Genomic DNA, 25,319 nt, shown 5'->3' with positions numbered 1-25,319 from the left:
ATTGGCATGGCATTTTAAAAAAGAGACAGGCAGAAGAGAAGACAAATGGAGCAGATTGTTGTTGTTGAAACACAGGAAAGAAGAGGGTCACCTCCTCCTTTGCCCAAATGACGCTTTTTCCGCCAAGTCCTCTCTAATTGGGCCCATTCCAATTTAGAGAGGAGGCCTCCTCTTTCCCGTTCTGGCGTTTCTCTGTAATACCCACACCACCAGAAACACCAAAGCACTCCTAAGAATGAAACAGGGCTTTTCCTGTGGCATACCACTCATCTTCCAGTGCCTGTTAGTTGAATGTGCTCAGTTAAGTCCTTGATAACAGATGTGTGGCGACGGGAGGAAAATCAGACTGCAGGGAAGTGGGAGCCAATGGAGAGGAGAGTGAAGAACCCCCTGAACTTCAGAGTGTTAAAGAAGAACTGTCAGAAGCCTAGTGAAGAGTGGAAAGAAACCCAAGAAAAGTATAAAGGGAAAAGCTGTTCGGGTTTTGTTTTCCTGCTCATATTGCTAGGAAAAAAATATATAGGAACAAGGAGAGCTGGCATGGGAGAGCTGGTACTGAGGGCTATGGGCTTTTCTAGATGAATTCAAAGTGGAGGCCAGATCAGTGGGGAAATACCCAAGTCCTTTTGTTAGGAAAACTAAAACCTATTTGGTCTCTAGGACGGTGAAGGGAAGTGAAGGACTCAGCCATTGCTGGCTGCTTCACTAGACTTCTCAGGTTCCAGGCTACCACTCTAGGAGACCCCAGTGGACCTGAATAACAATAGAGGGTGCAGGGTGGGGGACAAGTGTCACACTGAAAAATGCCACTGGGAGCATTATTATTTAAAATATTTGCTCTGCGACTTAAGCCACCAACAGGCAGTTAAAAACCCTCTGCACTGCAAATAACAAGGTGATGGCCACCTCACATTGTTTAAACTCATCATTGGGGGTGCATATGTGTGGTGTTGCTGGATTTGTACAGAGCCTGGGCTAGCCTGAAGTGAGGGGCACTGGCAAAAGGAGTATGCCTGGGAACTGCCGGGAAGAGACGAAATGAGTTGCAGACGCAGCTGGATTCGGAATGCGCCAGCTTAAAGCACCGAGGGCATTTACAGCAGATTCCGGTTATTTCCTTTGCAAATTCTTCATTTCAGATGCTTCTTCAGTCCTGCCTCCCAGGCCTGGCGCAGCACATTTCAGTTTCCTTAGCCGAAAAGCGACAAACGGAATCCCCTCCCTTGGACGGAGCCCTGCTGGGGCCTTGGCAGGCTGATTTGCAACCTTAGAGTCTTGGTTGTCACTTTGCTTCCCCTGCAGCCTCCCAGGCACCACTGGCCCATCCTCACCCAGCTAGATGAAGAACTCAGATTTAAGGAGAGATGTCGTGATCTCCCTTTCCCTTTTTTTTCCCCCTGAGAAAACAAAAGCCCGGGTGGTGCCCAGGCGATCGGGAATCTTGTGCCTGTACCTGGAGTAGATGAGAGCCGAGTTCTCGACCAACGTTGTCCAAGGGGCTGGTTCGACTGGTGTGGCCCCACGCCTCGCCAAGCCCTGTGGAGACACACAACCTTCAGCACAAGAACCAGGGCCCTGCTGGCAGTCGGGGGCTAGAGTGCGAATACGTTTCTCTCACTCCGGGAGCCGGAGCAGGGCGGGTTACACTCGCCCCATTTGGGATCCGATCCGCCGGAGTGGGAGACGGGGTCAGCTTGCAGCTTCTGTCCTGCAGGAGTTCTAGTGGCCTCAGCCCTGGACAGTCCCAGTGCTATCTTCGGAGTGGGTTCCTGTTCTGTTTAGCTGGTGGGAAGAGTATTTTTCGTCCCAAGTTTTCATCGTCCTGATAAGCAGCCCGAGAGAGCCTTCACACTTTGCCAATGCAATTGCCACCCAAAGAAACCAGAGGCCACAGACCACATAGGCTCAGTCCCAGGTGGCCTTTCTGATTGGCTGCCGGGCTTTCTGGACGCTGGTTTCCTTCAGCCTGACCTGAATATTCTTGGAGAAAGCCCTAATTTTGGTTGATTTCCAGCTTCCCTCTGCCTCATCCTTGGCACCCCATTACCCCCCCACACACACCGCGCGAGCGCGCGCGGCCCCAAAAAACCACCAGCAATTTTTTTGGAGTCGGTTACTCTGAGGTGCCAGCTGTTGGACACGATTTTCTCTCTATTCTGGACTTAGAATCGGTTTCCATCAATTAACAAAGACAGGCAGCTCCTTCCCTTAGTTTTAGCACGTTAACCTTTCAAGCCTTTGGCACAAACTTTTTCTGAATATGCTTTAAGAAATATACATATAAGAATCCCCATTTTAATATAAATATAAATCAATATGGTCTACTACCTGTATCAAGAATGAAATAAAAATAACCAAAAAAAGTGCATAGGCATGTTCAACTATTTATGGGTGTCTTTTAAATGTTGCTGATAAAATTATTTCAATAGTTAAATCCTTTCACATCACTAACAAGATTTAACCGTTTTCTTTTTTAAGGTGATCTATTTCGTTAGTGACAAATACTTTGAAACGTACACCGAGACAAACACGCTCGAATTGTAGTATAGAAAGGGAAAGAGTTTTTCACAATAAAACATCCGGTTAGACTTTTTTGAAGGCATTAGCTAGGACCTGCTTCCTAAGCAAGTGATCAAAACCCTGACAACGAGTAACGGTAAGCGCCCCTCAGGCTCAAATGGGGTCTTTCTGGGTGTTTGCACACCTAAATAAATCTAACGATTTCCGCACTGCTCTGCAAATACTGCGGCTCCACTCCTGCGACCGCCTCCCTCCGTTAATAGTGCAGCGTGATCCTTCCTGACGCTCCAGCACGTCTCAGATTCCCTCCCCGGGTGACTCCGTGATCCTAGTCCCAGTCATCCTCGTGGACCAGTACGGAAGGGCCTGGTCACAGCCACCCATACAAACCCCTTCGGTTTGCCTCCCCCTCCCCTCTCCTTCTCTCGAGTTTTGCGCACTTAAAGGAGTTGGCCACCCTTAGGAAAAGAGAAAAGTCCTTCCTTGCTCGGAGTACCGAGGACTTGGGCGGCGTCGACCTTGGGCCCCGAAAACCCCTGGAAACCAGAAGCTTCGTGGGATCAGGGGGCAGGACATTCCCGCCGGTCCTCTGGTGGGCTGCGGCTGCGGCTGTCTGAGACCAGCTCTCGCAGCCCCACAAGCTAGCAAAACTTGCGTTTTCGGCAAACAAACGTCTTTAATGGAAAAATTTGAGGGTCGCCTGGAACCGCCTGGTACTCTAAAGACCTGAAAAAAAATCACCAGGTGGGGTCGCGGGGTTGTCGGGGGCGTGTAAAAAGATCTTGCCTCAGAACTCTTGGCGCCTGTTTTGCTCTGTCGGGTTGTGCCCTCATTAGCATGCGCCTACAAGGGAAAATAAGACTTGCCCACAGGTTAATAATCAGCCCGAGCGGGTGCGGGTGCGGGTGCGAGCTAACAGAGTCCCTCCCCCCTCTGCGCTCCCCCGACGCGCACACCTGGGAGGAAAGTTGGTTTCACAGAGGCTGCGTTCTCTTTTTGTCGGCCGAGCAAACCTGTCACACGGTAGAGGCTGGGTTAATGTTTTATGAAGAACTGACTGCCCTGATCTACCAGGGGATCTCACCAAGGAAGGAGCTCACCCTCCAAAGTGTGGAGGACACTTCCTTCAACTACTTCCAGGTTCCCAATCCCCGAAGTCTTAAAGTGCTGTCACGGACCCTCTCACCTCTTTCTTCGGTGAAGCTCCCCAGCACCAGGTTTCAGTTGGAAGGGGGTAGCTGAGATTTCGTTTCTGCACTTGACCTACCGCAGAAAATTCGCAAATCCTTTGATTGTCTGTTTAAAATGAGGAGGAACCAGCTCTCTTTGCGGCGGGATTACAGTGAGAACAAGATCTAAAGATTCCCTTGTAACTCGGTGAGGCTGAGGGAACAGGGTTTTGCAAAGGAGAAAAGGCGCTCTGTGAGGGAGGCGATAACTAAATCAGGTTTCAGACAAAAGGATTTTCCCCAGCTAAAGTGGCTGAAGACAAAGGAAAACATAATCTATTTTGGAAGATTTCCAAGATATGCCACATTAACCTCAGCAGATAAATTTTGCTTCTCTCAGTCCTCTCTCTTCCCTTAAAGTCTGGTTTATCGTATTTACATAAGTAGCATTAGAAGGGATGTTTCTATTATGAATCTAAAGGGCTAGCTCACATTTCATGTGAAAACCCGAGCAAGTTAGACTGTTGCTTTACCCTTGGTGCGCGGTTGAGCCATTTCCATTTAAATACCCCCTGACCCAAGGATTACCTCAATGGACTGACTGCGCGGGTTTTGTAATTTCCTGAAAATGAGATTTCGATTTATAAAACAAGAAACCAATTAGTAACCAAATGAGGCGAAGTAGATCCACTAAAATTGACCTAATCCCACAGGCACCATTTAGGCCCGTTCTTGGTGAATGAATGATGAGCCCCAGTCTAGCGCGCGCTCAAAGCATCATCCAGCTGTGTTATTGCAAGCAGCAAAAATAAATTGATCGGGCTTTTCCTTCGAATGAATTTCATGCCCTTGACAAAATACAGATTACAGGCCAGGCACCATTACCGCCTTTGCTAGCCGGAAAGAGAAGAGCTTGTTGTAGTGGCCCCTTCTTTCTTTCCTCCGTCATCAACAGGGCAACTCCATAGAAATGTACGCACACACACACACACACACACACACACACACACACACACACACACACACAAAATGCCTAGAATGCCTTTGAGGCAAGAGGGAGGTGTCCCATGACCCGTCTACCACTGGGGACGGGGGTGAGTTCTTGCATATTCCTCCTAACTTCAGGTCCCCAGAGGCTGGTAGGTGCTACTTGGGAGGAGTGTGTGACAAAGAAAGCCAAACCCCCAAATCCTACGTCTTCTTCCCTGCGGGACTAGGGCGCCCTGGCTGAAAGACTGCCCCGGCTTTCACTCCGGGTTCTGGCTCGGCGCCCTTAGGCTGCGGAGCTCTCTGGGGGAAGAGAGGGTTGCCGAATGGGTGCTCCGGGCAGAACCAGCTCCTGGGGCAGTCCCAGGGCAAAGCACTTTATCCAACGCCAGAGCGCACCAGTGTCTCCACGAGCGCTAGGAATCGACCCTGGCCACTGCAGGAGAGTGGGCTCTGGGAGGCTGAGGAGACCCACCTCGGCGAGGCCTGTCCCGAACGGCTGCGCGGACCCACAGCGGGTGCCCTCCCTGGAGTGCTCGCCTCTCCGGGACCAGAGCCACGGTGGTGTGTGTGTGTGTGTGTGTGTGTGTGTGTGTGTGTGTGTGTGTGTGTGTGTGTGGTTCGCAGCCCAAGGCCGCAGGTCACTCACGAGTCGCGTTTCTTAAGCTTCATCCCGCCCCGGAGTTCACGCTTCCGGTGGAGGAACAGCGGCTGCCAACCAGGCTGAGTAACTTGGACCGCACCCGCTGCGCGTCACTGAACACTACAAGAACTTGGGGGCAGCAGGGTTTCCCCAGGTCTAGCTTAAAACCCGAGACCAGTGTCCTGCAAGTAGGCTGAAGGTGTCGAGCGCAATGGTCCAGGGCTGAAGTCTTCGGAAATGCCCGGGGCTTGGCAATGTCACCTCCGTACAAAGACCCTCGCCTCCGCAGCGGGGTGGCTCCGCACCCTACCGATCCAGCCCATCCGCGAACGGGGCAGGATCCAATCTCCCCTGAGCTTTTAACCACTTTCAGGGCTGGCATCAGCGGCTGGGCATAACAAAGGGTGTGTCACACTCTGGTGTCTAGCAAAGCCTGTCCCAAAGGTAGAGGTAGAGACTTCTCCGTGGACCTAAGTAAGACCCGGTTGGTTTGGAAACTGTGCCCAGACTAAAAGGGGAGATGCCACAAAATATATACTACGCGGACCCAGTGGGCTGCGCGCTTTCTGCAGTGGAAAAAGCGCAGTAGGGTCTCGGATAAAAAGCGACCAGGGGTCTGAACAGAACCACCAGTGTCAAATCTGTCAGCATTTCAAAATTGCGAAAGAAGTTTGCTCTACTCTTCCCATTCCGTCAGCACCTTCTGAATAGCTAAACAATTGGCAGTCCAAGATACTGGCAATATGTGCCCCACCCGAACAAACCATCGATGTTGTTACTGTTGATCTCCCTTTCTTCAGAAATACTGACTGACAAGGGAATACCGCAAGAATCCAGGAGTTTGCATTCGAAGCTTGCATCTGACTGTAAAAATTCAAAGCTACCAAGATTTCCCAGAACTGAACCCCCTCCCCCAAAATAAAATCTATCCTTATATATTTAAGGATATAGCTTTTAGATGGATGGTTGCGTCTGGTTTGAAAGCATCCCACCATTGCTTAAGGCATTGTTCGTTTTTAATTTCCCTTAAAAATTATTTTTTTGTTGATCAAATCTACAAGTTCCAGTCATAAATCTGCCTTGCACACAGTTTAATTCTGCACTCACTTAAAACAACATTAAAAGTGGAATTAAGCAGAGAAAGCCAGACTTGAGCGTAAACTGTGCTTAAAGGGGCTTTAAATGAGAAAAACTTGTGTAAGAAAATAAACATGGAAACCCAATGCTCAATCACTTCCCTGAGCAGCAAGAAAAACAGCCTTAAATCATAGATCCACGTGAGAAACTGGGATCTTTTTATTCTTTAGTTTTTTGACTCAAAAATACAATGATTAAAGATTTCAGGATTTTTTGAGGAATATTGTAGGTCTTGAGAATTTTGTCCCTATGCATTTAGTAATTTCAACTCTGATTATTTATATTTTTCATGAACATATTGACAATGAATTGTAGTGATATTACCAAGATTATAAACAGAGATTTGAAACCATATCTGATTTTTCAGTTTATTCTGCATGACACTATGCCTCTGGCCAAAATTACTTTAGAGCTGGGTAACAAATATGTACTTCTTTTAGAGCTGATTTTGTCCTGTTTCGCATATAAATAAAATCATGTTGTTGTTATTTTAATGCCTTTCTAATATTTATTTTTATTTTATGTGCACTGGTGTTTTGCCTGCATGTATGTCTATATGAGGGTGTCAGACCTTGGAGTTACAGACAGTTGTGAGCTGCCACGTGGGTGCTGAGAATTGAACCCGGGTCCTTTGGAAGAGCAGCCAGTGCTCTTAACCACAGAGCCCTCTCTCTAGCCCCTTGTTTTAATACCTTAATACCATCTTTCTGTATTTGATAACACCAAGGATTTATACATGTCTACATTCCTCAATTTCTCTTTTTTGAGACTGTTTTAGAATGGGATGTGATTAGTCAGAAGATATTCACTTTCAGTGCTCTCCCAGGACCCTTCCTTGATCTTCCTTTTTTCTTATTAAATCTCGAATGCTGATCCAGTGCTTGTTTCTCCCCCTTCTTCCTCTTCTTCTACCTTCACCTCCACCTCTCTTCCGGATTACAGGTGTGCACCACCACGCCCAGTTTAATGCTAATGCTTAGTGATTCCTGCATCATTACCTCCTCCTCACTCCCTCATTTAACACTCAACTGTTCAGTGTGACCCACTCAGAATAAACAAATCAGTGCTGAAACATGGACCCAGACAAAGGCTACTATACTGATAAGGGGGTAAATGTACAGGAAATGACCTGTTTTCTCTATCCCCCCTCTCTTTTTTTCAGATGAGTGTGGAACATATTTTGTTTTTTAGCTTACCGTAATATAACCTTCGTACAATACACAGTACCATAAGTGAAAGGTGATATGGAAATACAAGTTTTACGACGTTGTTATGCCTGTAGCCATGCCATCAGATTTGTAATCATTTGAGATTAGACAACCTATAAAAACCCATGCTAAATGTGATAGGATATTCACCATGATAAAATAACCATTCTTATTCTTAAAATAAAACTTTATTGAAGACCTACTGTGTAGCAGGAACGCTTCAAGATGTTTAAAGTAACTTCAAATTCTATTTAGCACCACTAAAAAGATTAGAGCGATATAAAGTGTTCAGTTTCCCCAATGCTTAGATTGAACCCTAAGGAAAGGCCAATCTCAAATTTGGCACCCCCTGCAGGTAGTGCCTGGTTCTGCGGCTTGTCGCTATTTTGCTTCTTTGAAAACAGCTGAGTTTTTTAATTGTTTGTTCTTGTTTTCTTTACTACCTTAAGGGGCTGTATTTCGCTTTGGGGTTTTTGAAGCTCAAGCAACCTCAAAATTAAAACCTCATCCCTTGGTGCCAGCTGTTCTGATGATCCTGGCTAACTCATCGGGTGGAGGCTGCGGGTGAGTTATGAACTCCACAGAAGCTGGAGAAATAAATGATGTGCCCAGAGTTCACACATCGTCCATCCCCTCCTCCTCATAAACTCACACTCACCCGTAGCAGAAGAGAGGGGAGGTGGGAGGGGCCGGGTTCAGGAAGAGGGGGCTGTAGAAAGCACAATTGTAGGTTAAAGTAGTCAAGGGGCCTGGCCACCGAGAGGACCTCAATGGGAAATCTTTCCTGGCACTCTGTTAAAAATAACGAGAATTTACTTGGGGTCCTTCTATTTCTTTATAATGCAATTTTTAATTTTTTAAGCGTTAGAACCATCAGAAGAAAGCTCCCTCTTTTAAAATACAAAAATAAAACAGAAAATAACCAGCCGGGTCCTCTCTGAGCTACCACCACGGTCTGCACCAAGCAGAATAAGGTCTCTGGCCTGTGGGTTCCCGGGTTCTGTTGAGTGACTGCTGGGGAAGTCGGCCCTCTATTCTTCTCCCGCGGTTATTCGCTGCCCCACAAGCAGCACCATATGCTGCTTCTGATCAAACAGCCAGCGACATCGGCACCAATAATTGACGAGACCCACTAGAAATCACGCAGAAAGGGAGCCCACTGAGACCACAGTAGCTGACAAATCACTGCTAATAATCCTGTTAGGAACAGTGCAGCCAGCCGAGTTTGAAATAGCTTTATTTTTATAAAGTAGGCGCTGACAGTATAAAAGACAAAGAGATCTCTTTTTTAGGCAGAAGGCTGTGTGGCACAATGGTGATTTTCCCATCGCAACTCAGCACAATTGGGATGTGAAATGTCATTTTTTTTTAGTGTATATGTCCTTTCTCCGTTCTTCTTGAAAAATAAACCCAAAAACTTTCTAGGTATTCTAACCTGTGATTTCTCTCCTCCCTGGATTTCAGAGTGAAAAGAGATGTTCAAAGAATCAACTATATAACACCACTAATAGGGTTGGGGGTGGAAACCAACTACTCAGAAGGTTGTGTGGTGGCCCTGACTAATTCCCAGTGTTTCTGCAAGCTTTTAAACAAAGATCAAGTGAAGTGAACTTCATCCCCTAGCAATAACTACTCCCTCATCAAAAACAACACCCAGCAAACACCTAAAACCAACAAACATGTCAGAAAGTTCTCATTTGTAAATAAACACGGATCTTTCTCTAGAAGTTTTGTTTGTCTAGTAATCAGTCTTTTACATTCTCAAAACTTCCTCCCCTAACAAAATATTTTTCTATTCTATTTGTTATTTGGATGTGAGTAAAGACGGGCAAATGGGAGATTAAATGTCCCTTCCCCAGTGAGTATTACCTTTTCCTAGTAAGTAGAGATGATTTCACACATGATCATGTTCTGTGAAGGCTGCTTTGCCTTCTCACAATGAATCTTGGTCACTGAAATTTCAATTTGAAATCATACCTAATGCTCTGTTATTCTAACTTCTAGGCTGTGCAAGACTTTGTTTGGATTCTTTTGCTAGCCCAACACTGAGGATACATTTCTGCATTTCTTGAATCTGCTTTTCTTGAATCTTGTTTGGTAAACATCTTATATACTCAGAACCAATTTACTATACACAGCCAAGAGACTGATAGAGTCAGGACATTCTGTCCGTGTACAAGCCCCGCTTCTTGCAGAATTGTGGTCCTTTTGAGAAATTATTATCTGGCTCACCTAGTTCCATGTATATAGAGCTAATCTATACCTAGAAAAGAAAGGAAGGAAGGAAGGAAGGAAGGAAGGAAGGAAGAAAGAAAGAAAGAAAGAAAGAAAGAAAGAAAGAAAGAAAGAAGGAAGGAAGGAAGGAAGGAAGGAAGGAAGGAAGGAAAGAAGGAAAGAAGGAAAGAAGGAAAGCAAAGAAAAAAGCAAATGGGCAGTACTCTTGCTTTCTACTGCATGTATTTCTGATAAGAGGAATAAAAAGGAAAGTCATGTTTGGATTAACAGTGCTTTCAACTGAGCCAAGTATCTGAAGTGTTGACAAAAGCGCTACTGGGCTTCTTCCCAACCAAACATATCGGGTGGGGTGGAGAGAGACGTATGGGAGGTAGACAGGGACTGAAAAGGGCGAGACGAGGCGTTTGGCGCTGACTGTTCAAATAGCTTGGTTAAGTTTCCCTTTGTAGAGAACACAACCCGCGAGGGCGAACACTAGGACATTTCTGTGCTGGCTAGGTAGGCTTACCCCTTCTTTGAAATTCAATCTAGGCACAGCCGCTTACCTTCTGGGAAGACCACTCTCATTTTGAGATAGCTGGTCGTGAGTCTGATTATGGATGCTTTGTCCAGCTGCGAGGTGATGGCTGAGGGTAAAGGCAGTAATTTAGCCAGTTCATAAAATTCACTGTTTTCTTTCTCCCTCCTCGTCCGGGCAGCATTTTTAGACTTTTCTTTCATCGTGTCTCGGGCTCCCTTTCTTCTTACAACGTAAACTCCACAGACTCATCCAAAACCAAAAGTTATCTTTCAATTAGCAATCACACTCACATAACTTGGATGAAGAGGCTAAACTCTGCTCAGGGAGACCGGAATGGTGGCAGGAACTGGACAGTGCAGCAAACAAAATACCTTCTTGAAGTCGTGAGAGGTAAGTATAAGAAAGTTGCTGGTCCACAGCAAATCCCGGCAATCCTACGGAGCTCTAAGTAGAAAATGCTGGCAGGACTCCTGAAGAGGCAGCCTTTTCATCGGTTCTGTGGTGAGAACCCCTGTCCTTGGAAAATCGACATAATAATACCCGACGTTTGCTTTTCGTTCCCTTTGGAGCTGGAGACAGTTCGGAGGCGTTTTGTGGAGAACAGGAATCCCAGGTAACTAACTTCTTTCAGATCACTACGAAAACAAGAACACCAGAGCGTAAGAGATCTTTGGCTTGGCTAGACTCACACCCACTGCAATTCCTCAAAACGTCCCCAAAGGGCCTCTGCGCCCACGCTCTGCCTGTCGCTACCCAGGGTATTTAAGACCTGGAGACCGCCCGCAAGTCACGCTTGCGGTGTCCCGGACGTAGCCCCGACGGCTAAATGCAGGTCTGCAGAGCCCTCGGCCGGCCGCGCGCCCCAAGCCCAGCTCCCGGGCCGCCGAAGCGGGGTTCCGCCGCGCAGAATTCCTCCACTGCCCGCCACCCCGGGCCGCCTCTGCCGCGCGGGGCTCACGTCTGAGGCGTTCCTCGAGCAGTGCGGCTTACGCACAAGCCCCGGGGGACTCCCGCAGTCACACTCCGGCCACTGCCGAGCAGGGTTAACAGGTGGCACGCGCGACAGCCCCTTGCGGGCATCGCTCTTGGCGCTCTCGGCGCCTCGAGCTTCACTTACCCTACGTCCTTGCGCGCCGCGGAGGCTCCCGAGGCTCCCGCCCCCTAACTGCGCTCATGCCTGCGCGCCGGCTGAGTCTCGGCTCCAACCTCCCTGCTGTCACCCGCAGCCCGCAGAGTGCGCCTGAGCAGCCTTCCCGGGGACATGAATGGGGGAGGGGGAGGTAGCAGGAGGAGGAGGACACGGGCTCGGGACGGGCGAGGTGCTTTCCGAGTCCTCCTCCTCCGTCGTGCTTAGGAGCCGGTACTGTTCCTAATTGGGAGCCAAAAGCGCCCCCCTGTAACTTCTTTATAGCTTACCGGGTTTAGCTTCAACTTCGCTCCCAGGCTCCCTTTCTCCCGCCCTTCTCCAATGCCACTCTCAAGCCTTCCTTCTTCCTATTGGTCAGGCGCGCCCCAAGGCGCGGCGCTCATTGGCCAATCGGGCTGAGTGACTCGAGTGCTCCCCGCGCCACCCCCGACGCGTCTGGGCTCGCGGCTCGGGTCCTACGACGCTCCTGGCAGCTCCGCTCCTAATGAGCCCCGGGCACGGGGTCGCCGCTGCCCCGCTGCCGCCGCAGCTCCCAACCCCGAGGCCTTCCGGGTACCGTGCGCCACTCGCGCTCCCTGGACTAGGGTGTCTGCGCACAGCACGCGGCCTTGCCGGGGCTGGGAGCGTTCCGAGGCGGCTGTCTGGCCCGGGCTCCGGGTAGGGAGGCGACAGTAACCCAGAAGGTGGCCAGGATTTGCCCACGGCAGAGCCCCAAGTGCCAGCAGGATACGGTGCGGGAGACCGACGCTGGACGTTTTTACCCTGACAGCACTGCGGCAGAATTCACTGCAAGATGAAATAAATACCTGCCTTTCATTCCAAAAAGGGGCCTCTTTTTCGAAATGATTCGCGTTTGTGGCTGATGCGGTGGGCAGCTCTACTGGGCAGTTTCCTATGGGAAGCAGAGAGTGGGCTGTCGGGAAAAGGAGGTGATATTTGAGGCCAGAATGCTGGAACGACTGACGTACAGATAGACGTCTCACAGCGCTGTTATCTAAACCGTTGGGCAACTCTGCGGGTTTTATTTCAAGAAACAAAAGACAAATCTGAATATTCCTTCTAGAGTGGGCACAGTCTGAGTGAACGTGAAAGGTATTCATTTCCCACGAGTTCTCAAACGAACTTACAAGATCTGTTTCTGAAAAAAACAAAACAAAACAAAAAACTGTAGTTTAGAGACCCTCCAGTTCTAAGCGCCTTCTCTTTTGGTCATCTCAAAAAAAGACAACAGATCTCAATGAAAAAAAGAAAAAAAAAAAAAGCTGTTTCCCTTAAGACAAGGCAGCTCACAGACACCATCCTAGGTTTCGCAAGCCTTAGAAGTCAGCAGCTCAGTGGGAACCGTGGCCTCTGTTCCTCTTTGTGCCTCTGAGAAAAATAAATTCTCTGAAGAGAGGAGTCGTGAGAGTCACCTTTAAAAGTGTTCGTTGAAAAATAAGAGATCTGCCATCTCCTTGTCTCCCAATGGCAATAAGCTCCTAGGACAATGTGTGGAGAATAATTACACATTTGAGCGACACCTGAAAAAAATGTGAACGATTTGGAGAGAAAGAAAAAGAACTAAACTGAGACTTTGTAGGTGTTTCAAAACTGGAACCAGCTAACAGGGCTATAATCCAGAAGGAGGAGTCATTTCCTCTGTGGCTGTGGCCACTCAGAGGCCCGAATCTGGGTGGGTTCAGACCATCGTCCATCTAAAGAAACACTGTCAATGGGAAATGAGCAGAGAGGTAGAGGTGTCCTGTGGCTCTCATGCAAGATTCCATTAAGACGAGATGTCAAGTTCCTTGCTGTATGGTGTGTGTGTGTGTGTGTGTGTGTGTGTGTGTGTGTGTGTGTGTGTGAAAAACCTTTGGTGACTTCCTTTTCCACTAACCTGCACAGAACTCAGGATGAGACCAGCCACCAAACTAAGCAGCGGGTTTTCTGCTCTGACTGTGTTCTGGACAAGATTTGTGCAGCCGGCCTTTGCTTCACACCCCATCTCTACTTCAAACGAAGCGCAGGCTGTGGAAGTGCCTCTCTGGGGTCTGAAACCCGAACCCACCCTCTGTGGGGGTTGACGGAGGAGTCTGCGGAGGCCTTTGAAGAGGAACTTAGTATTTTGCCTTAGGGGAAAGAGGGGCAAAATGAGATTGCGAGTCTTGACGGCAAAACAAGTGTACTGAGGATGCGGTCAAGTCCCTCCAAGGTCCCCCAGAAGCTCAGATGTCCACTAAGCCAGGAGATCTCTTTTAATATAGTCAATGCCCGACCCAGAGGTGACCGCCCCTCGCTAAGTCTTCAGCACACAACTATCAGAGCTTCGTTTACCGAAAGACTGAATTAGCCAGGCAACGTACCACCTGTTTTTCTAATCTTTGAGCTGGAACTGGCCTCCTTGGCTCCCACGCCAGGCACCTGGACCCCGCCCGCTGACAGCGAGGGACACCAGCTGGGAGCCCCAACCTCAGGTGTCACCCACGTGCTTGCGCTCGCCTCCAGGGTGGGAAATTTTAAACAAGTTTCCTGAGTCTGAGGGCTAACTCTATCCACTTATTTCCCAACGCAAGAAGGAAGAGACCCGCGGATGCATGATCCACTGCTGCCAAGCACAGGTCTGTGCTGTCTAGTCGCTTTCCGAAGCACTGAGATTTTAGGAGCAGGATCCCCAAACCAAAACGTACTAACTCCCTCCTTCCCTTTCTCAGTAGGACTAACAGCCAGGCGGAGTGACCACAGCATTCTTCTAGGAGTCCCTCTCCGCAAGGGCATCCGGAAGCTGGCCAGCGGGAGCCCTTGGTGGCGTGGCGGGCTCTCTGGCTTCGTCTGCAGACCCCAGGGGGCTGTGGTCGCGCGGGCACAGCAGGTTCCCCGAGTGGATTCGGGAACTGGCGGAGCCTGTGCTGCCAACCTAGTCGGCATAGCCGGGGCGGGGCCTCGACCGGGAGGACGGGCTGACCTTTCTCGATCTCAGATAAAGTCCAAGCTAGAGACGCTCGCTCGAGCTGAGGTTGTACACGAACAAGTGAACGCTGAAGGGAATCCCAGGACAATTTGCCGATCTGGGTTTCAGCGCAGCAGCCCCAGCATGCATTGTGGTGCTGACCCCTGAGCGGGCACAGACTTCTCTCGTGCCTCCTTTAAGCCTTCATGCCATTTACAATCATCTGCACATCCTAGATCTACATCCTAAGGACTCCTGTCAGGCTGCCAAAGATACGCATGCACTTCTCAGGTGTACAAAGAACATACAAAAGGATTATAATTAATGGCAAGATCAGGATGAAAGGTATAATCGATACAAACCTTGAAGATGGCCGCGTTAAGCAACTAAATATGTTCTATGCGGTGCTTAACTCTCTACCACGGAACAATTTAGAAAAATATTAAGGTATTCAGAAATGGTTACATTTTTTCTTCTACAAACACATGCTGATTTTAATCCTATCTTGGATTTACAGGTAGATTTTGAAGTTGCTGTGATATTGAAGGACTCTTTGCCCCTCTTATAGGGTGAGCCTGCCATAAAAAACAAGAAACCTCCAAAAACAGTGTCAAAATTAATATTTTAGAAATTACAATAAATGTTTCTTCTCTAATCAGGAATCTCTGAAAGTGGGTAGGGAGGGTGGGAAGGAGAGGCAGAGAAAGGTAGAGAGATAGACAGCTTTCTGAGTTGTTACCCAGGTATCTACCTTAATTGACCTTCGAATCATCAGAAAAATATTTGCTTCAGTGGCTACACATTGGGGAAAATACCAACTCGAAATACAAGAATGATGAATGCAAGTAAGGATTTTATATCGTTTCTCTGAACACTTTGGACATTTTCCACCCACATTTTGAAACTGTAGTCTAAAATACAACCTTGAACTGGCTGCTTACTAGTGAGTGCTGCTTCTGTTGTTCATCGTTGTATAGACAGGCACAACTTTTACGCTTTAAAACAAAACATTTGTTAAAAAGCTATGGCTGCAAAGAAAAGGGATTGTGCGCGTTCTGAAGCTGTACGCTGATGGGAGCCTACTGCTCAGAGAGTGGGCACGTTCCACATTGCCTCTTCCCAGAAACTGAGTTAGGAATGATGCGTACCTAATTCAGCGGGACACTGGGGAGCAAGAGAAGTGGTTACTAATGGCTTCTTAACTGTGAGATCTCTAGATAAGTTGGTTGAGACAAGCCAGTGATTTCGGGCAGGGAGGGACTGAGCTAAGCCAGCGGCCTGGGAAAAGGTGAAGGGTCCCAGGTTGGGCATCTCCAGTACTCTAATCTCTCAGGGCTTTGGGGCTCTTTCCGTTAGCCTTCTGGAGGGTTTTCTCCTTCCCCAAGCCCGTTGTTTTTCTTCCAGCTGCTAGTGCCAGTCCACCCCAAACTATATTGCCAGCCTCGCCGGGAACACTTTAAGAAGTGTAGGTAAGGGTGTAGTGGATCCCTTCAAATAAGTAAGCCGCCTGCCTACTTCCAGACCCAGCCAATTGTCTGGGTAACTTGTGGCAGAGCTGGGGGCAGAAGGAAGTGTTTAAGCGTGGTCCTTTAACCCCACACTGATATAAGAATCTGAAATCCTGTGGCAGGCAGCAGAATACAACCCCCTGCAAGTCTGATAGCCAGAAAAAAAACTGGGTAATGACTTCAGCTAGAGCCACCGGCTCCATCCCTGGCACTTAGGGCTTCTGGGACCACTCTGGATACTAGGAGACTGTCACTAACTCAGGGACCTCAAATAGCTGTTGCCTTAGTCCCCTAGGGAACCTACCTGACTGCTAACCTAGGTCTAGGGACTGCCTTCCGGTCTCTGACCTGGGAGTGCCATCGCTGGGAGTCTCCATGCAGGTTGATTCAAATATTGAATGCCAAGACCACTTCCATCATCACCGTCACTTACCAAGTGCACTGCTGTGACCAGAACTACGTTTGGAAACTCCTTGAGAAGCCTTAAGGGGTTGAGGTTTCCAGTGATGATCCTGCTATTGAGGGGTAAATGAGCATAAAGTGATATGGCTGTCTAGGCCCATGAGCAAGGAGAGGTTCTCTGCAGCTCATGTTCTCACTGCCATTTGCCTGCTGCTTCCTCAGAAAGGAGGACAGCCCCAAAACAAGGGTAAAGAAGTACCAAGCCATCCACTCAGATTACTTTTTTCTCCTTCCTTCCTCCTTTCTTCCCTCTCTCCCTCCCTCCTGCCCTCCTTCCTTCCTTCCTTCCTGACAAGGTCTTATTATGTAGCACCAGCTGGCCTGGAATTTACTGTGTGGATTTCAAACTCACAGACACCACCTGCCTCTGCTTCCTCAGTGAAGGAATTAAAGGCTGCGCCACCACCCTAGCTCAGACAACTCTTCTGTGGGGACTTTGGCCTCAGGAAAACAGAGCTGTGCTCAAGGCATCATCAGAATGCTCGGGGGTTCAGGATTCTCAGCTATGCTACAAGGAAGACAGAGAGTTTGGGACAGGCCATGTAAAAAACACACAATAGCAGATGGGCATTGATTTTCCTCGTTTCTTTTCTCGTTTATTTCCTGTGTATGGGTGGGCGGATACATATGTGGAGGTCAGAGGGAGCTTATGGAAGTAAGTTCTTCCTTTCCACCCTGTGGGGCCTGTGATTGAACTCAGATCTGCAGGCCCGGCAGCTGGCACCTTTGGTCACTATCCAGCAATTTCAGCTGTTTATTTGTTCGCCCAGTACTGGGCATCGAACCCAGATCCTCATGCATTCAAAGCTAGCACTCTACCAACTGAGCTACATCTCCAGTGCCTTCCCTATGGTTTAAAGAAAGATAAACAGTGAAGTGTTCCAGGTGTGCATCTATGATGCTAGAGGCAGGAAAGTGTCAAGAGAGGAAGAGGCCCTGCCGTGATGCATCGGCTTTACACCTTCCCTGGAAGAGCTGTTGGCCCTCCTCTCACATCACATTGTGACATCTGAACTAAACTGGCCTGTGGGTATTTTTGTAATATTTTCATGAGTCCCTTCTTCCTTAAGGAAACATCAAAAATTATATTTTACACTGAATGGTAGTAGCATACACCTTTAATCCCAGCACTTAGGAGGCAGAGTCAGGCAGATCTCTAAGTTTCAGTCCATGAGTTCCAGGACAACCAGGATTATACAGAGAAGCCCTCTTTTGAAAGACAAGAAATAAAAAATAAATAAAATAAAATAAAAATTACATTTTACAATTTCATCAATACAAAAAGATAGGTACAATTTAGGGTAGATTCATTATCATATAATCACTATTATTCTGTTTATTTTTCCCTCTGATTGTAAAAGAAGTGACAGTTAACATATGTGGCTGCTGAGCCTCTTTAGGAGACCTCTAGAGAGGTTTTGGAAAAGGTTATTTGTTCAAAAGTCAGAGCTTCACTACTGGGATGTTGCTAGGCCCTCAGGCAGACTTCAGGTTGGCTCATAAAGAAGTACATTATGTGCATGCCTTGGCAACTGGTCTGAGCCAATTTCCTCAACCCTATGAGCCTGTCCTACTACACTGGGATAGAACCTGTCCACTCCTCAGTGCTCCTCCTGTAATGTCCTTCCACCCTAAAGCTGAGTGGAAAATCCAGACACACCTGGCCTACCTGGAAATTCAGATTATTAGATGCCATTTAAAGCAAATGCATTTGGACTGTCAGCCTGTGTTTGCTGCTGTATAGCTGCTTAGCCCTTAGTGTTGGGGTTTCCTTATGCATATTCAAGCAAACATTATGATTGATTTTATACATTGTTCTGCACCTTAAATTTTCACTTTATGACAGTATTCAGACAGCTTCCCCATTCTTTCTTTTTTAAAACATCCATATAGCACTCATTTTAAGGATATGTAATAGTAAAAATTATTTTACCTGTCACTCACTGAGGGCATTCATATTTGTTTTCTCTGGTTGTTATCACAATGTTGCCATGAGCAGCACTGTGCCCATGTCATTTACCTATCTACAGATTCTTAAAAGCAGAGTGGCTGGGTCAAAGGGCACATGGACGTGTACCTGTGTTCAGTGTTGTTAACTTGCTCTCCAGGAAAGCTGTCCTAACTGACATTCCCACAAGCAATGAGTAAAAGTGGAACAATCTTGTAATAAGCCATACTTTAACTCTTTCCTATCTGGCAGGTAAAAAGTATCAGTTAGTATTGTTAAAGAGATTCATTCTAAGAGCTCTTTCTATTCGTCTCCTGTGAGCTGTCAACTCCAAAACATTGGAGGATAGAGGCTTCTTGGTTCTCAGGTGGACCATAATCCCTTAGGTAAGAAAAAAAAAGATGGGACCCAGCTTTATATTGAGATAAGAGTGTGCAAACCTATAGAACTAACCATCACTGGTGACACTGCCGAGTAGAAACAGGTTCACAATTCAGGAGTCAGCTATCCACACTTTCTTTTCTTTTGTTTTAAATAGAACACACTTCACATTGTCTAATGCAAAACACAGAGTGAGTTAAATATGCAAACATAATCCCAATGTTTCTCCATCCAGCAGATCTTCTGACTAATTATAACCAATTATATTATACATATGTTAACATACTTTCTAATTTCTGAATTCTGTGTGTTTTGAAATTCAGTTGTCCCAAGTTGACATTTGATCAACCTATTTCTGTATTTTACTTGCAACCACATGGGGACTTTATCACAAAAACAACTCAAGGATTAGCATATGCCACACTATTACTTCTCATGATTGGAATGAATAACATGGAGGAAACAAGGGGATAACTTCATCCTAACAAGCAGTTTTGCTGGAAGAAAAGCCATAATGGCTTGGTTAAGAATCTAAATAAAAAACGATACATAGGAGAGAAGAAAAGACAGCACAGGCACTGTAAGTGTGCAGCCTATCAAGGCTTAGATCTGCTTTTGTATTTTCTCCTCTCCTGGAGATCCAATAATTTGTTTGCAATGGTAAATATCATACCATAAGCCATCATGTGTTCTCCTTAAATAATCCATAGCCACAGGGAAAACAAATTGATAGTAAACCAGACAGCAATAAAATGCATTAAAAATCTCTACTAGCTCTTCTTAAAATTTTTAATTGCTTGTTCCTTTGGGGGATGTAAGTACAGTAGAGTTATAATCCATTTCCTTATAGATACTGAACAGCACTCTTTCTCCTTCCCATCCTGACCCCTCCCATCAGAAAGACATGATAATGAGAAACTATTCCAGCAGGAGGAGCTGGTTTAGACACAAATGGATTCCATGGCAACTCCTGACTCCACATGACTTCTAATAACTGGCATTTCAGTTGAAAATTGACTGTCTGATATTCTGCCCAACACTGGTGCTTTATGTGGGGTTTTCCCTAGTTTACATCTCAGGAAGAGAGTGTTAATCTCCAGTTTCATGGATAAGCAGCTACAGCAGGGATATGTCACCACCTGTAACCACGAGGCAGCCAGTGATTTGTCAAGTATTTCTGGCCCAATTTTCAGACTAGCTGACAGAGACAAACACTGAATGAGAAATGCTCAAAGATGGTACCACATTGTGTAGAAAATCTGGGGGGCATGTCCCACTGCAAAATGACAGAGAGTCAAATGTTCTCATTCAACTGCAGTCCATGCATCAACCAGGCTCCTGACAGCAGGTTTTGGTGTTAGGATGCTAGTGACAGATCACTGCATTGGAGTAGAAAACCTGTGTAAGACATGAGTAGCCAACACTCCTCTTTCCAATTAAAGAGGGGAAAAAAAAAACCTGTCTGATGTTGTGCTAAAACGGAGGGATATTCTGGTTTCCCATGAGTATTAACAACACTGGCATGATGGTGAAGAAACCTGTTTCAGGACAGGGTTATAAGACCTCATGTCTAACTGTTTTGTAATTTTTTTTATTGTGTCCTAGGTGGGTGGGTAGGTGATCTGTATCTCAAATAAGTCAAGCAACTGCTCTTGAATATATTGGCAAGGTGATGATGGAATTATATGCAGTGGTAAAGACCAGCCAAGTCTGTATTCCTGGTCCATTTCCAGAGCTCCCAGGTCCCACTGGGAAGGCTGTACCTCTTCTGCAGGCAAACGCTGACATTTGGCTCTGTCTTAGTTCTGCATTCTACTCAGAGCGTGCATCTTTCCCTAATTTGTGTGAAGGCACTGTCTGGTTTAGCACCAGCCCTCCCAATGTCTCCTGCCTTGTATAGCCAAGGCTGTGTGCTGCTTTGGGAGAAATCACGCAGGAGTTTCAGTGGTGAATGGGTCATCAAGAGGGTTTTATTCCGAGCAACTGAAAGAATAGAAATGACATAGCAAGTTGTGAGGGCACATTCCAAAGAGAATGGGGAAAAGAAAGTGCACGTTACAACAGAGGAACAGAGACAAGTACGTGGTGTGGGGAGCACTCACAAGAGTGTCTTATCAGGGGCTGTATGTGGTGTGGGGAGCACTCACAAGAGTGCCTTATCAGGAGCTGTATGTGGTGTGGGGAGCACTCACAAGAGTGTCTTATCAGGGGCTGTATGTGGTCGGGGAGCACTCACAAGAGTGTCTTATCAGGAGCGGTATGTGGTGTGGGGAGCACTCACAAGAGTGTCTTATCAGGAGCTGTATGTGGTGTGGGGAGCACTCACAAGAGTGTCTTATCAGGAGCTGTATGTGGTACGGGGAGCACTCACAAGAGTGCCTTATCAGGAGCTGTATGTGGTGTGGGGAGCACTCACAAGAGTGTCTTATCAGGGGCTGTATGTGGTGTGGGGAGCACTCACAAGAGTGTCTTATCAGGGGCTGTATGTGGTGTGGGGAGCACTCACAAGAGTGTCTTATCAGGGGCTGTATGTGGTATGGGGAGCACTGACAAGAGTGTCTTATCAGGAGCTGTATGTGGTGTGGGGAGCACTCACAAGAGTGTCTTATCAGGGACTGTACATCATCATGTGTAAAACGGTTTGAAAATAGATTGACCAAATTCAGAGGAAAATGCTTTCAAAATAACTGAGTATGTTTATTTTGAAAATGCTATTAATAGTTATGTACTTCCAAAAAGTAACTTTAAAAAGTCTCTCTAGCTTTGACTACTTTGAAATTTGATGTCAAGTACAAACTAGTGTTGACTTGTAATTAGCAATGTTCCTCAATGATCACCAACACTATTGGTTATAAGGAACTTTCACATCTTTTCATAACAAGCTGAACCTGGCCAGTGAGACTGAGTGTGGAGCACTCAGGGAAAGAGGGCTTACTTATCACGACCGCATTTCCATATGGAACTGAGGTTTCACATGGAGAAAAGGAGATAGGTGACATTTCCCTTCTTTCCTAAATGGGAAGTCTAGAGGACAGAGATCTAGTGGGCTTCTTAGGAAAAAAAAAAAAAAAAACACATAGACAAATAGTCACACTATTCCTAGGCAGAATATTTGAAATAATTAGTCAAATATTCCTAGATAGCCTCTTAAACATTGAGGAAGACCAAGTGAAAAGAAACAAGATGAGTTAAAAATAGAGTAACTAAGGGCAAACATCCCAATTAAAGTCAAGGAAGCAGAAACATTTATGTCTGAAGGAGGCACTGACTTCTTCCTAAAGCTTTCTTCTTAACTTTCATTTTGAAATAATCACAGATTTGTAGGAAGTTATGGAGTGCCTTTCATCTAGCCTGCTTCAGTGCTAACCTCTTTTATAACCTTAGTTAGTGCAAGTTGACACTGCTACAATTCACAGCCTTACTCAGCTTCCTCCAGTTATACTAGCACTTATGTGTGTGCATGAAGTGTGTGTGTGTGTGTGTTTTGTGTGTGTATCCCATGCAGTTTTACCACATGTGGCTTCCTCATATTACTTCTTTTTGGTTACATCTGTACCTGACCTTATTTCTAATCCCAGTAGCCTTACTTTGAAACTTATTTTTTAAGTTACAGGACATCTCCCACAAAGAGAATGTGACTGTGTCAACACCATAAATTTGTGAACATGAACGCTGTGAATTTGTTTTCATAAACGCAACAGTGAAAGCAGTAGAACGTCAATTCAATAGTAATTTATCCAGCATCTCCCACGTATTAGATCCTGCTCTGGGTACCTGGAATTATTCAATAAACAAAACAGTAAAGCCTATTGATATAACAATTAAATCCCAATGTAGGGAGCAAGGGCTGTGGGAAGAAATAAAGAAGAATAAGGTGAGGTTGCAGTATTAGAAGAGTAGATTTAGTAAAAGGGTACAATTTGAACCAACTTGAAGGAGGTAAAGGAGTTAGTCAAGAGTATATCAATATAATGGGAATATCTGGACCCAAGGTCCTAATGTGTATGTATAATGGTATCTGGGGTATCCATGAATTAGCAAGAAGTTGGGTGCCTGGACCAGAGAGGAGAGCAGAGGTAGTAAATACAGAAGAAGAGGCAGGAAATAGTGTGTGCGTGTGCGTGTGCATGTGCGTGTGCATGTGCGTGTGCGTGTGCGCGTGTGCGTGTGCGCATGTGCGTGTGCGTGCGTGCGTGCATGCGTGCGTGCGTGTGTGTGTGTGTGTGCGCGCGTGTGCGTGCGCGCGTGTGCGTGTGCGCGTGTGCGTGCGTGCGTGCGTGCGTGCGTGCGTGTGTGTGTGTGTATGGCGGGGGAGAATCACCACATAGGACCCTAGAAACCATAGTAAGATTTCACTCAGAGATGAATAAGGACAGTTTGCAGGATCTCGAGCAGAAGGTTGGAAAGATCTCACTTGCTTTTAACACTCAAGGTCTCTATGGTTCTTGTGTTGAGAGTAGTTTGAAGGGAAGTGAGATTGGAGGTGTCCACTCCAAGGAAGACCAGAGCTTCCACCTGGAGGAACAGTGGCAGTGTTGAAAAGTGGGTAGAGTCAGGGCATGCTTGACAGGCTATCCAACAGGGATTTGTGATGAACTATATAGACTTGGTGTGAAGGAGAAGGAAGTGAAAACATGGAATAAAAGTAGCCTAGTGGAAAGTGGAAAGCAAGAGAGGAACGGAGAGAGCATCAACTAAAAAAAGACAGGTTTGGCCTTTGTAGCAAATAATTTAACAATAGTCATTAAAGTTTAAATGGAATATATGCTTTGGTCCAGCAAATGTTCTAAAAATGTATTCTCTAGTAACACACACAGGTGCAGCAGTATAATCAGATCCTGATCTTCTTGTCTCTGAGTCCCAAGCACTGAGATCATAGGCATGTGTCAGTCACCACACCTAGCTGCAACGCTGTTTTAATGAAACACATTGTTTCATTAAAGCAAAGTTGTGATATTTAAAAAATTAAAGTAAGGTGGAAGGAGTAGTTTTCTTGATAGTAAGATAAATTATTTTCTGTCTTGCTAAGAGGATCCAGGAGGTCCTGTCCCTCACTTTGGGAAACATGTGCCCTCTGGTTAGGAAATGAGTGTGGTTGGCTCAGGTAAGGACAGGTCTTAGCCCACTGAGACCATTCTACTCTGAAAGGACCAGCTCGTCTCTAAGAGTGGCACTCCTCCAACAAATTTCATAGTCTTACTCACAGGTTGTGGGTCCCTTTGTCCCTTTTTCTGACTTTCATAGCAGAGACAAGCTTCATAGCACTGCTTGACTGCCCTTATCCTGTTATTTTTGACCTGTTGTGGTCTTCTCATCTGTAGCTATTGTCAGCAAGGGCTTGCACTGGATGTGCTTGCAGGTGCAAGAACTCAGGCTGTCTGGGCTCTCAGGGTAAGAGTATGTCTTTCCCATTCCAAGCCAGGGCATGCTGTTTTGTAGGAACTCTGAAAAATTTATTCTGAATGAATACATTTGGGTAATTCCATAAGGTCATTTTGCAGAAGAATCTAATCAACTTATAAATTATTATGTGCTTTTTTCCTATTTTAAGTTCATGTGAGAAAATTTCCCCCCATATTCATTTAGGTTTCTCCTTTTCTTTCTTAAAATTTCCCTTTCATCTCCGTCCCCAGTGGCATGTTAGCAAAGGCACTCAAGGACAGAGTGCCAACAGTGCACGCCTGCCACCTATAGGTGGGCACTTTTATTACAAGGTTTCCCCCATGGCAAAATAGGCAAAATATATACATACATGTATACACATGTACATCCCTCCTTATAACTAAACAAACAAGTGAAAAACCAAATGGCTTTCTACATGTTTGTCATCTTTATTCTCCTGAGAACTGCACAAACTGGGATTTTAGGCAATAATTCTTTTGTTACCACAAACCAGATTAACTTTTATGATATGAAAATTATTTTAAATAGTTTATTATAGTTTCTTATTTAACCAAAGTATTTGAACTTTATAATACAAAGATCTATTTATTTATAAAGTAAACCGTGTTCTTTACTACTCTGCATGAATCTGTATGGACATGCTGCCTTTTACAAACCTAAATGATGCTGATCAGTGGAGGAAAAGAACACAGGTATTGTTTTATATCCGAGCTTGGTTATCTTGACCTGACCTCTTAATAGACAGCTTCTCATCTATTGTGAGTTCTTTGCAGCTTTAATATACTAGAATCTATGGGCAAAAACACAGTGTTATCTACCATATCAAAGACTGCACTACCAGGGCTGGAGAGATGGCTCAGTGATTAAGAGCACTGGCTGCTCTCACAGAGGATCTTAGTTCAATTTCCAGCACCTACATGGCAGCTTACAACTGTCTGTAACTCCAGTTCCAGGGGATCCAATACCTCTCACAGCCATACATGCAAGCAAAACACCAATGCACATAAAAATTAAAAATAAATAAGTTATACATGTAAAGACTGTACTACCTATCATGCCCTGGGCTAAACACAATCTCATTTGATCTTCTTGACAAAGCTATGAACTAGGTACCACTATTATAGA

At 46.0% G+C, this 25,319-nt stretch overlaps 1 protein-coding gene across 1 annotated transcript in view; it reads right to left on the bottom strand.

The window, feature by feature from the left end:
* Sim1 (SIM bHLH transcription factor 1) overlaps nt 1-11,785 on the bottom strand; it is a 79,989-nt gene extending 68,204 nt beyond the window's left edge. The window contains exons 1-3 of the mRNA XM_028860263.2: nt 11,537-11,785; nt 10,445-11,054; nt 1,454-1,536 (exon numbers count right to left, since the gene is read on the bottom strand). Of these exons, the coding sequence (XP_028716096.1) occupies nt 1,454-1,536; nt 10,445-10,619 (258 nt within the window). The 5' untranslated portion in view covers nt 10,620-11,054; nt 11,537-11,785. The remainder of the gene's footprint in view (nt 1-1,453; nt 1,537-10,444; nt 11,055-11,536) is intronic.
* Between the last annotated feature and the right edge of the window lie 13,534 nt (nt 11,786-25,319).

This window comes from Peromyscus leucopus, chromosome 8a (assembly GCF_004664715.2).
Source record: "Peromyscus leucopus breed LL Stock chromosome 8a, UCI_PerLeu_2.1, whole genome shotgun sequence".
In the NCBI taxonomy this organism is placed as follows: Eukaryota; Metazoa; Chordata; class Mammalia; order Rodentia; family Cricetidae; genus Peromyscus; species Peromyscus leucopus.
This window is presented reverse-complemented; position numbering and strand designations above follow the sequence as displayed.